Source organism: Vulpes vulpes, chromosome 12 (assembly GCF_048418805.1).
Source record: "Vulpes vulpes isolate BD-2025 chromosome 12, VulVul3, whole genome shotgun sequence".
NCBI classification, from domain to species: Eukaryota; Metazoa; Chordata; class Mammalia; order Carnivora; family Canidae; genus Vulpes; species Vulpes vulpes.
Genome location: NC_132791.1, coordinates 141,702,095 through 141,714,885, shown reverse-complemented (window position 1 = coordinate 141,714,885; position 12,791 = coordinate 141,702,095). Strand labels below are relative to the sequence as shown.

At 37.8% G+C, this 12,791-nt stretch overlaps 1 protein-coding gene across 2 annotated transcripts in view; it reads right to left on the bottom strand.

The window, feature by feature from the left end:
• Positions 1 to 12,791, bottom strand: part of AKAP10 (A-kinase anchoring protein 10) — a 79,150-nt gene that overhangs the window by 2,746 nt on the left and 63,613 nt on the right. The window contains exons 13-14 of one of the 2 annotated variants that reach the window (XM_026005584.2): positions 9,338 to 9,390; positions 8,616 to 8,711 (exon numbers count right to left, since the gene is read on the bottom strand). The exons of the other annotated variant lie outside the window; for it this stretch is intronic. Coding sequence (XP_025861369.2) covers positions 8,616 to 8,711; positions 9,338 to 9,390 — 149 coding nt within the window. The remainder of the gene's footprint in view (positions 1 to 8,615; positions 8,712 to 9,337; positions 9,391 to 12,791) is intronic. 2 annotated transcript variants of the gene reach the window in all.

Genomic DNA, 12,791 nt, shown 5'->3' with positions numbered 1-12,791 from the left:
TATGGAACCTGCTTCTCCCTCTGCCTATGTCTCTGCCTCTCTCTCTCTCTCTGTGACTATCATAAATAAATAAAAAATTAAAAAAAAAAAAAAAAGTACCAGCACTCAGATCTGCTTTTATCTTTCCCTTTTGGCAACAGATATTAGAATGAAATATCTACTCTTTGACAGGAATTAACCACAGAGCATACTCAAAGAGAGGGCAAAGATTTATATACACAGACATTATTTAAAGTATTGTTTATAACAGGGAAAACCCTAAAGCAACTTAAATGACAATCCATAGGGGATTCATTAAATCAGGAGGGCTGTAATACAAAATAACCCAACACCTTTAGAAACAACCCCCCCCGCCCCCACCAAACTGTCTTCTCACCACCTGACACAAGGTTCCAGAGGCTGAGACCCCTTTACCACAACACTGAGGAAGAAACAAACATCCCAGGAGACAGGGTCCGTGGGACATATACAGATGAAACAATTTAGAAATGCTGTGAGGTAGTTTATGTTAAATGCCCAAGTACATTCTATAGATAAGCATAAAGTACAATATTCAAAGCAGAGGGGCTTCAACATGGGCTAGAGAGGCTGGGTATGCTTTCATGTAAGTAGGATGTCTCACATTCATATAATCATGGAATGACAATCAGGAGGGGATCTTATGAGACTGTCTTGTCCAATTTCTGATCTACTGATGAGGAAATAGGGCGCCTGGGTGGCTCAGTTGGTGGGGTAGCTGCCTTCAGCTCAGGTCATGATCTCAAGGTTCTGGAATGGAGTCCCTGTCAGGCCCCCTGCTCAGCGGGGAGTCTGGTTCTTCCTGTACCTCTACCCACTTCTTGTGATCTCTCTTTCTCTCTCTCAAATAAATAAATAGATAGATAGATAGATAGATAGATAGATAGATAGATAGATAGATAGATAGAAAGAAAGAAAGAAAGAAAGAAAGAAAGAAAGAAGGCTTAGAAAAGTAACTTGCAAAAGATCACATATGTTCACTGAAAGTAGAATGAACAAGTTCTGTTTAGCATAGCACTTTTTTTTTAATTAATTTATTTATTTATGATAGTCACAGAGAGAGAGAGAGAGAGGCAGAGACACAGGCAGAGGGAGAAGCAGGCTCCATGCACCGGGAGCCCGACGTGGGATTTGATCCCGGGTCTCCAGGATTGCACCCTGGGCCAAAGGCAGGCGCCAAACCACTGCGCCACCCAAGGATCCCCAGCATAGCACTTTTTTTATACTAATATACTGCTGATCCCTAAAGGACAGATATCTTAGCCAGCCAAAGAAAAGGACTAGCAAGCTTAAAAAATAAAATATAGCAAAATCTATATATCCTAAAAATAAAAAGCACATGGTAATAAAATCTGAACATATAACTCAAATGAAAACCCTTAATTTTAAATACCTGCTTTCTAAAATGGTGCCTAGAAGAACATTTTCATATTGTTAAACACTTGACCATCAGCGATAATGGGGAATCACAATTTCACACACCTTTATCTTGCTCTTTGCTATTTTAGGTTTGCCTGAGCCACTGAAGATAAATATAGATAAAAATTATCACCCTTACAAAGAAAAGAAGACAGAATCTGCAAAAGTGAACAGAGCTTTGGTGTGAATTAGCTCTGTGCAAAGCTGAAAATTAAACCAAGCTCTGGTAATGACAGTTCTTGGAGTAAATAGTTGGCAAGAAACAGGTGATACTGAGCCTAACTCTAAATGCAAGCCCTCCAAACTACTGTAGGTCATGTGGGATGTCATCTGAACATATTTAATTCTAATTCCTAGTTTTTGCTAATGTAAATAATAGAGGAGTAGTTTAATGCCTATTTTATAAGGAACATCCTATTGCATTAAGTCTATGGGAATCAGTTCAAGTTAGAAAAGTCAAACTGCTAAAGAAACTGCGAAATCTCTGGCTTGAACAGAGGACTGGGGTAGGGTGCAAACTACGTGGCGGCCTTCAACCTTCTGAAGGTTACTTGTATGTCTCTCACACACACAGCTAGAATCAGCTGGTGAAGCTATAGAGAAACAGTATTAGCTTGTGGAAGTCAGGATTTCCTATCACAGCTGCTGACCTCCAAAGATGGGGAATTGATCACACTTACTCAATTCATACCTTCCTAATATAGGAGGGAGGGAGAGAGAGAAAGAAAGAGAGAGAGAGAGAGAGAGAGAGAGAGAGGGGAAGACAGACAAAAGAAAAGAGAAAAAAGAAAAAAGAAAAAAGAAAAGAAAGAAAAAAGAAACAGCAACAAAATTTCAGAAGCTGGAAGCAAGTGGATGAGAGGTAAATGACTGAAATGAAAGTGGAGAAAAGGGAGAAGCAACTTGATTTTACAGTGCAGGTTCCCTCAAAGCCCGGGAACTGGTAAATGGGATGGGGGATGGGTGCCCACACTAGGATTTCTTTAAAAGCCTGTTTTAGAAGTTAATAGTCTACAGTTACTGTTCTGCAATTCTGATCAGCCAGCCCCTGCTCCAAAACCAATCTTAGTAGGAAAATCTGAGCCTTCTTCTGTGAGCAGAATAAAACATAGGGTCTCAGGGCTGAGATACACCAGGCCTGGCCAAGGACAAGGACGCTGTACTGACAGGAGGGAGACTGAGGAGAGGTATATATAAGGAATACTGAGTCTTCCCTAGCTTTTCCCCACTTGGCTCCTCAAACATTGGTAACCTGGCCTTCATCCTCCAGGCCAGAGACTGCTAGTGTTTTCTCCGGGAAATATGATCAGTCCAAGAAGGAAACTCAAAAAATAATCTGACATCGGAGTTCCCTAATGAAATACTTGGCTAGTATGTGTCTCACTTTTTAAGAAACTGCCAAATTGCTTTTCAAAGTGGCTGCAGCATTTTGCATTTCCACCAGTAATATGTCCACAATGCTCTACATTCTTGAATTGCCAGGTCAGTCAGTGTAAGTTTAGCCATCCCCTTAAGTAGCTGTGTGTCATTGTGACTGCAGTCAGCACTTCCCTCATGACAAAAGACGTTGAGCACGTCTGCATGTGAATATCTGCTATCTGTTTATCTTCTTTGGTGGAATGTCTGTATCTTTTGCCCATTTAAAAAACATCAGATTGCCGATCTTCTTATGAGCTTAAGAGTTCTTTATTCTGGATACAACTCTTCTCAGAAAGTTGTTTGCAAATACCATCTCCCAGTCTGTAATTTGCCTTTTCATTTTCTCTACAGCGTCTTTTAACAAGTACAAGTTTCTACTTTTGATATAGATTAATTTATTCATTTTTATCCTTTATGGTTCATACTTTGTATGAGCTAGGAAATCTTCACCTAACCCAAAATCACAAAGATTTTCTATGAGTTTTAGTTTTAGCTCTGACATTCAGATCAATGATCCACTTTGAACTGATTCTGTATGTACTATCAAGGAAGAAGATTTATTTTTCTCCTGTATATATATCTAGTTGTCCTAGCACCATAAACTAAAAAAACTATCTTTTTACCACTGAATTACCTGGGCATATATGTCAAAAATCAATTGACTTCATATATTTGGGCTTAGTTCTATACTTTGTGTGTCTACCCCTATGCTAATATCACTCTGCCTTGATCATGCAGCTTTATAGTAAATGTATCCACATACGGTTGGTCTTCCAATTTCTCCCCACATATTTTTTATTATTCAAGTTACTTCAAATCTTCCAATAACTTTTATAATCATCTTGTCACTTTCTACAAAAAACACTGCTGGAATTTTTATTGTGATTGTACTGAATCTATCAGTAATCTTGGATAATCTTGTACAGCATGGAGAGTACAGTCAATACTGTATAACATTTTTGCAAGTTGCTAAGAGAGCAGATCTTAAAAGTTCTTATCACAAGAAAGAAAATTTGTGGTGATCATTTTGCAATGTATACAAATATCAAATCCCTATGCTGTATACCTGAAATTAACATAATGTTCTATGTCAGTTATACCTCAATCATCATCATCATCATCATCATCATCATCATCCTGGGGAAATACAGCACCTTAACAACATTGAGTCTCTAGATTCACAAATATGATTTGTTTTTATTTAAATCTTTAATTCTGGTCATTTGTAGTTTATATTGTACAAATCTTACACATATTATTAAATATATTCTTAGAATTTTAGGTTTTGGGATATTACTACGGATGGGATCCTTTTCTAAATTTTAATTTCCGGGCACCTGGTGGCTCAGTGGTTGAGTATCTGCCTTCAGCTCAGGGCGTCATCCTGGGGTCCTGGCATCCAGTTCCACATCAGGCTCCCGGTAGGGAGCCAGCTCCTCCCTCTGCCTACATCTCTGCTTCTATCTTGTGTGTCCTCATGAATGAATGAATGAATAAATAAATAAATTTCAATTTCCAACTGTTAATTGCTAGTGTATAGAAATGTACTTCATTTTTGTATATTAACCTTTTATCCTTTAGCACTGCTAAACTTAGTTCTAATTGCTTTTCTGTAAATTCCTTAAGATACTATCATCCAACAGACCCTTCTGTGACAACAGAAATGTTCTGTATTATGCATACATGGTTAATCACTATCATACTGGATAAATCAGCTTTGGGAAGGTCTACATAAATGATAAGGTCTTCTGCAAGGAAACCAGTTTTACTCCTTCCTTTACAATTTATAGGTCTTTTTTTTCTTTGCCTTTTTGCACTAGCTAGGAATTCAAGTGCAAACATCCTTCCTTTCTTCCTAGAATCAGGCAGTCTTTTCCCATTATGTATGATTTTAGCTGTGAGTTTTATCAGTTGGGGTGGGGGGAGAGAACCTCAAGCAGATTCCCTGCTGAGCACAGAGCCTGATTTCAGGACCTGAGCTGAAACCAAGAGTCGGATGCTTACCCAACTGAGCCACCCAAGCATCTACCCCTTCCTGTATTTTTTTAAGGATTTTGCATGTATGTTCAAGAGAGACACTAGCATCTTTTCTTTTCTTGTAATGTCTTTGTCTGGTGTTAAGGTAATTGTAGCCTCATAGAACATGCTGGGAAATAATACCTCCTCTTCAATTTTCTAGAACTTTGTTTAGAATCGGCATTATTTCTTCTTTAAATTCCATCTGGGCCTGGAGTTTTCTTTGGGGGGAAGGAAACGGACTTTCTCTTTCCCATCCCCCAATTTTATTATTATGATTGACATAACACTGTATAAGTTTAAGGTATATAATGTGATCATTAGCTATACATACATATTGTGAAATGATTATTACAGATTAGTTAATACATCTATCACCTCACATAAATACCATTTTAACAAAATAGTAGGAATACTTAAAATCTATTCCATTAGCAACTTTCAAGTACATAATACAATATTGTTAACTACAGTCACCACACTGCGTAGGAGATCTCCGGAATTAATCCATCTTGTAACTGGAGATTTGTACCTTCTGACCAATACCTCTTCATTTCTCCTAACCCCCAGTCTTTGGCAACTATTATTTTACCCACTGTTTCTATGAATTCGACTTTTTAAAATTCCACATATAAGTGAAATCATACTGTATTTGTCAATGTGACTTATTTCACTTAGCATAATGTCCTCAAGGTACACCCATATTGTCACAAATGGCAAGATTTCATGTTTTTTATGGCTAAATTTTCTTGATCCAGTTAACTGTCAGTGACACTTGGATTATTTCCATGTAGCACCTGGCTATTATAAATTATGCAATGAACATGGGGTGCAGGTATCTTTTTGAGGTAATAATTTCATTTCCTTCAAATATATACCCAGAAGTGGGATTGCTGGATTTATACAGTAGTTCTATTTTTACTTGAGGAATCTACATACTGTTTTCCATAGTGGCTATATCAATTTACATTCTAACAGTGAACAAGGGTTCTTTTTTTCTTACATCCTTGTTAACACTTGTTATTGCTTATCTTTTTTGGTAACAGTTATCTTAACAGGTATGAGGTAATATCTAACTGTGGTTATAATTTGCACTTCCCTAAGGATTAATGATATTAAATACTTTTTCATGTACCTTTGGCCATTTGGAATGTCTTTGGAAAAATGTCTTTTCAGGTCCTTTGCTCATTTTTTTAATTCAAATTATTTAGCCATATATATTTTGGATATTAATTCCTCAAATTCAATTTAATAGATACAGTATTATTTAGGTTACTTATTTCTTCTAGAGTAAGCTTTGGTAATTTATGCATTTCAAGGAATTTCTCCATCTCATTCATGTTGTTGAATTTATCAGCATAAAGTTGTTCATAATATTCCACTATTATCATTCTAATAACTTTAGGATCTGTAGTGATGTCCCCTCTTTTTAATCCTGGGATTGGTAATTCATATCTAATCTGTTCTGGAAGTCTCACTAGAGGCTTATCAATTTAATTGGTCTTTTTAAAGAGCCAGCTTTTGATTTTTCTCTATTATCTATGTAATTGATATTCACCTTTTTTTTTAAAGCTCAACATAGAGCTCGAACTCATGACCCCGAGATCAAGACCTGAGCTGAGATCAAGAGTTGGATGCTTAACTGACTAAGCCACTCCAAGTACCCCCAGTATTCTTTTATCTTCATTATTTCCTTCTTTCTGCTTTCTTTGGGTTTAAGAAAAAGTTTAAGATGACTGAAAACTTCTTTCTTGACTAATATAAACAATTTGATGCTATAAATTTCTTTCTAAGGACTGCTTTAGCAGTATTCCACAAATACTCTGTTGTATTTTCATTTTAGTTCAGTTCAAAAAAATTTTTTTAATGATTTTATTTATTTACTTATGAGGACACACAGAGAGAGGCAGATATATAGGCAGAGGGAGAAGCAGGATCCCTGTGGGGAACCTGAGGCAGGACTAGATCCCAGGATCATGCCCTGAGCCGAAGGCACATACTCAACCACTGAGCCACCCAGGCATCCCAGTCCAAAATATTTTCTAACTTCCATTTTTATTTCTTCTTTAATCAATGGAAGACTAAGAAGTCTGTTGTTCAATTTCCAAATACTTGAGGGATTTTCCACATTTCCTTCTCTAGCTGACTTCTTGTTTAATTCCTTTGTGGTGAGTAAACAGGGTGTATGATTTCAATCCTTATAAAACCTGTTTTATGGCCCAGAATATGGTATATCTGGTAAATGTTCTATGTGTAGGCCAAAAGAACATGCGCTCTGCTGCTGCTGAATGCACTGTTCCCTTAGGTCAATATCCTTTAGGTCAAGTTGGTTGATAGTGTTGTTCTATCCATTACTGAGATAGGGCTGTTGAAATCTCCAAGAGTCATTATGGATTTATGTATTTTCCTTGTAGTACTATCAGTTTTTGCTTTGTGCATTTTCAAGCTCTGCTATCGGATGCACATACACTTAAAATTCTTGATGTCTTCTTGAACTGACTTTTTATCATATAAAATGTCCTTCTTTTTTGCCTGGTAATATTCCTCATTTTGAAGTTTTACTTTTGGTAACATCTGTATGGTATATCTTTTCCATCCTTTCATTTTTAGCTTATGTCTTTATATTTAAAGTGGGCTTCTTACAGAGAGCATCCAGTGGGTTCTGCCATTATCTAATCAGACTGTTTTAACTAGACTATTTAGACCATTTACATTTAATGTAGCGATTAGAATGATTTCATTTAACCCTACTATCTTGCTATTTGTCTTCTATTTGTCCCACAGGATTCTTTCTTACCTTTCCCCCATTTTTTGAGTTCTTTTGTATTATAGTATTTTTTAGAGTGTGGTTTCTATAGATGGTGTGTTTTCTCCTGATAATGGCTCAAGTTCTTCTGCTTCCTTGTATACCCAGTAATGCAGTGGATGGCAGACACTGTCATTTTTATACTGTTGAGTGCTAAACCTCATTGTGTTGCTTTTAAGAAGTTGGCCTTTGTTCTGGCATGCAGTTGTTACTTAATGAGCAGTCTGATCCTTCAAAAGTTGCTTTTAAGCTTGGTTAAGGTGCTTTACTCTAGGGCTAATTTAGCTTCAGCAGTAAAGCATAAGGTTTCTGAGGACACTACCCAATGTCTTGTATGTTACAAGATCAGTCCACACTGGCCAGCAGGGTGTCACCTAGTCCTAAACCCAAGTTTCAGGAATCGCTCAACCTACTAATTTCTGATAGTTTTCTTCCCTCCCCATGCAGTTTCACCCAATACATGTATTGATCATTATTTGGCCAAGGACTTCAAGGGACCTCTTATAAAGAAACAAACTGTGGAGCTTTCTTTCTGTGAAGCTCCTTTTCTGGTACCCTGCTCTAGGACTTCTAGCCACCTTGGATTATCCAAACTTTGATTTATGACTCCTTAATTCAGCAACACTATGAACTATGTTTGGGTCTCACCTCCCTGGACTTTGGAAACTGCTTCTGGGCAGTGAGTTAGGGATCACATCAATGCTACCCTTCTTTTAAGGATTACAGACCTTTGTTGACTATCGTCCAGGATCTGCAAATAGTTGTTTCACTTAGTTTCTAGTTTTCTAGTTGTCCATAATAAGAGGGTAGTTTTTATACCAGCTAAACTTTCAAAGGCAGAAGAAGAGTCTCCCTTATGTCTTTTTTATTTTTATATATCTGGAATTGAATTTTTTCAATTTTATATAAGCTAGATCAGAACACAAGTCATCCTTACCTTTGTAGACTTCTCTAAGGGTTGATCATATTGTGCCTGCTGCATAACATCACTGACTATCATTTTAGCAATCTTCCAAGCTAGCTCTTCTTGGGCCTTAAAAAAAAAAAAAAAATTCAAACTGTTGCTAGTGGTAATTCATTAGAAAAAAATCAAGACTTACACTATCAGTGCTCTAAACACAAGTGTATATGCATATCATTTCTACTTATTTGGATAAGAAGCACATTGCATATATGAAGGGACCTGGACCACACTGTGGCTACACTAACATGCTGTTCACTCACTGTCTTCTAGGGTCAGCTACAGGACTATTTTCATGTTACATGAGCAAAACAAAAATTTTTCTTTTTCCACTCACATCTCTCAATGTACTTAACTGGTAAAAAAGCAATCCTCTTCTATAAACTTCCAGTGAAGCAGCAAACATTTGAGCTTTTTGTTTCTAATGATGCTGCTGATTGATGGAAACTTTAAGGCATGCATATTTTTCAGTGGCCAGAGTCTCTGTACTAAAGATCCCGCACTGCCCCCACGAGGCAACTGTCCGATGTTAAAGAGGGACCACCCTTTCTTGTTACATCCTGGATAAGGGAGCAATGTGCCACGCCCTTTAAATATAGGAACTAAAGAAACAGAAAACTTGAAACCTTATTCAGACAGGTGCCTATTTCTTTATTCCAAAGAAATAGGAATTTCTTTACACTAAAAGTAGAATTTACCTCATCAGTATTTCCTTGCACCCATTTCTTCATAGCTTGTGAGAACATAGATCCTAGTAAACAAAACCAGAATAGAATGTAGATTTCATGCAGTTTTACATTTAAAAAGTGCTCTTATTCAAAAGCTACCTCCAGAAATGGATATACTTTTTTTACAATCTCATCTAAAAATCTAAAATATTAAGGAATATTACCATTAATCAAAACTGATTATCTCCATTAATAAGTATTTAACTTGCAAACACCATGGTTCAAAAGACTCTTGAAAGGCTGTTTGAGAGTTCTAGACTTTTCTTCTATTCTCCTCTATTGTCTAGTGTTAGATTTTCAGCAAACATTAAGTGAGCAAAAGAAAACTATGACCAGAATTTAGTCTTAGATAAGAATCTAGTAATACATCAGGAGATATCAATCCACTTACTATATATCCAACCTTTCACACCAGCTCCTATACAAAAGGGCTTCCAGTAGAGTTATGCTGTTTCACATTCAATCTCTGCTTTGTATAAATTAGCTGGGTAAGAGCAGAGTTTTAAATAGCCATGTTCAGGGGTGCCTGGGTAGCTCAATGGTTGAGCGTCTGCCTTTGGCTCAGGGTGTTATTCTGGGGTCCTGGGATCGAATCCCACACCAGGCTCCCCAGAGGGAGCCTGCTTCTCCCTCTGCCTCTTTCTCTGTGTCTCTCATGAATAATAAATAAAATCTTAAAAGGAAAAAAAAATATAGCCAAGCTCCATCCAAGCCACGGCACACCTCAACCTCCTAGGAGATACACAAAAGCCTATCTACTTCTGTACTCAGGTGCTGAGGAATCATCAAGACATAGGCTAACCACTTTTTCCATGAATGAAATACACAGCTTATCCTTCCATTAACATAAATAGGCTCCTGTCCTAACTCTGCTTTAAATCAAATGGTTGGTAGATTACTTCTTAGGCAAGGCCCTGATTAATTCAATGACTGGACTAGAACTAAAAATAGCATTTATGAAAGAGACAAAACCCAGATCCTTTCCCTTAAGAATTTTCAATATTAGCTCAGTCTGAATACTGATCTAGTTAAATTTTGTAAGTAGTCAATAGGGGCCACAACATTACAAGTTCTGCTTAAAGTTGCAAATGGCCGTTGAACTGCCCAGTGTGCTGCTCTTTCTTCAGGCTTACCCAAAGAGTCACACTGTTGACAGTTTCCTAATTGCTTAACATTCTCTCTTTCTTAATAGGCACGTGTTTGACTCCTTTCTGTATGTCCTCTCCCCCTTTAATATCAAACTTCTTTTTCCTTCAACAATATTTTCTTTGGGTTATCTCATCCCATCCTGTGGTTTTAACTTCCTTCAAAATGCAAATAATCAAAAACTTGTCTTGGGTGTTAAATTCATACTTACAAATTGTCCTAAGTTGTCTCAAACTTAATGTGTTCCAAACTGAGCTCATCTGTTCCCAACTACTCTTTTTCTTATATCCTCTATCCCAGAAATTAATTTAATCCTTTATTAAAAATTTGTATCATAAACTTTCACCCAGAGAACTCAGGTTAGAAAACTCAATCCACCTTCCTCATTTATTCTTTTTTTTTTTGTAAAGATATTTTTATTTTTTTATTTTTTATTTATTTTTTAAGATTTTATTTATTCATGAGAGATACAGAGAGAGAGAGAGAGAGAGAGAGAGAGAGAGAGAGGTGGAGACACAGGCAGAGGAAGAAGCAGGCTCTATGCAGGGAGCCCGATGTGGGACTCGATCCCAGGTCTCCAGGATCAGGCCCTGGGCTGACAGTGGCGCTAAACCGCTGAGCCACCGGGCTGCCCTCATTTATTCTTTAAATGAAATCTGTCACCAAATTCCTCCTTGAATGCAGTCTCTTGAATTCCTCTCTGGAAGTCTTAAAAATCTGACCTTTTTTAAAAAAAAAAAAAAAAAAAAGATTTTATTTATTCACTCATGACAGACACACACACAGAGAGAGGCAGAGACACAGGCAGAGGGAGAAGCAGGCTCCACACAGGGAGCCTGACATGGACTCGATCCCGGGTCTCCAGGATCACGCCCTGGGCTGAAGGCAGCACTAAACCGCTGGGCCACCCAGGCTGCCCTGACCTTCTTTTTAACTTCTGCTACTACTACCTACCTTCAAATCCTCTTCTTCTATCTACATTATTAGCTATTCCTACTACTTGACTGGTTTCTCTGATACCAATTCATTCCTGTATCACTGCCAGAAAAATGCATCTAGTTGGAACTCTGCTTAGATCACTAATGATGGGGCACCTGGCTGGCTCAGTCAGTGGAATGTGTGACTCTTGATCTCGGGGTTGTAAGCTCGAGCCCCATGTTAGGTATAGAGATTACTTAAAAATAAAATCTAAGGGCACCTGGGTGGCTCAGTTAAGCATCTGCCTTCAGCTAGGTCACCATCCCAGGATCCTGGGAACAAGCCCCTTGTGGGCTCTCTCTGCTCAGCAGTAGCCTGCTTATCCCTCTCTCTGCCCCTCTCCCCTTCTTGTGTCCTCTCTCGCTCATGATCTCACTTGCATGTTCTGTCTCAAATAAATAAATAATCTTAAAAAAAAATCCCTGATGCTTACATGACAGGAACCCAGGCTTCTTAATATGAAATGCAAGGGCTTTCCCATATAAGTACAGTTTCATCAACCACTGCATCTAGGCACTAGGGACTGTCACTACAGGGACCACAGACTCACATCTTTTACAATTCCTTGTTATACTTTCTCCTAGATGATTTGAATGCAACTTTTTAAAAAAAATATTTATTTATTTTAGAGAGAGAACATGTGCACATGCATAAGACCGGGGGTGAGGCGTGGGGGGTAAGTGAGAGAGAATCTCTAGCAGACTCCCTACTGAGCATGGAGCCCAACTCAGGGCTTGATCTCACAATCCTGAGATCATGACCTGAGCCAAAATCAAGAATCAGATGCTTAAACAACTGAGCCACCCAAGCATCTCTGAATGTCACTTTTAAAGTTACTTTGCTTGCCCTGAAAGCAAAGTTCTCATACTCTCAGAAGCCTCTGATATACCCTTCTCAAAACTCAACTCTTTCCTCTATGCTGTATCAGTATTTCAAAACCCAAATTGAAACTATAGATTAGTAAATGATGAACATTTTTGCAGCTACCCTCAGCAGGGAAGGTGAGAAAGTAGAGCTGAATTGTCACAATGGTGTCTGAGCCAAAGTCCTGAGAGTATTATGCATCTGCTGTGTGATCCCCTAACAAGTTAAAATTTCTCGGATGCTCAACTACTTCATTTGTAGAATAAGGAGGTAATATCCACAGAGGTTACTAGAAATCTCCATTATTTGGGATCTGAGAAGGCTTGGGGGTTCTGTGAGTATCCTCAGAAGAATAAAGTAATCTGGATAAAAAATCTTAGTGTCTGTGTCAGTCTAAAAAACAATACTTTTCTTAAATAAATATCTATAATCTTAC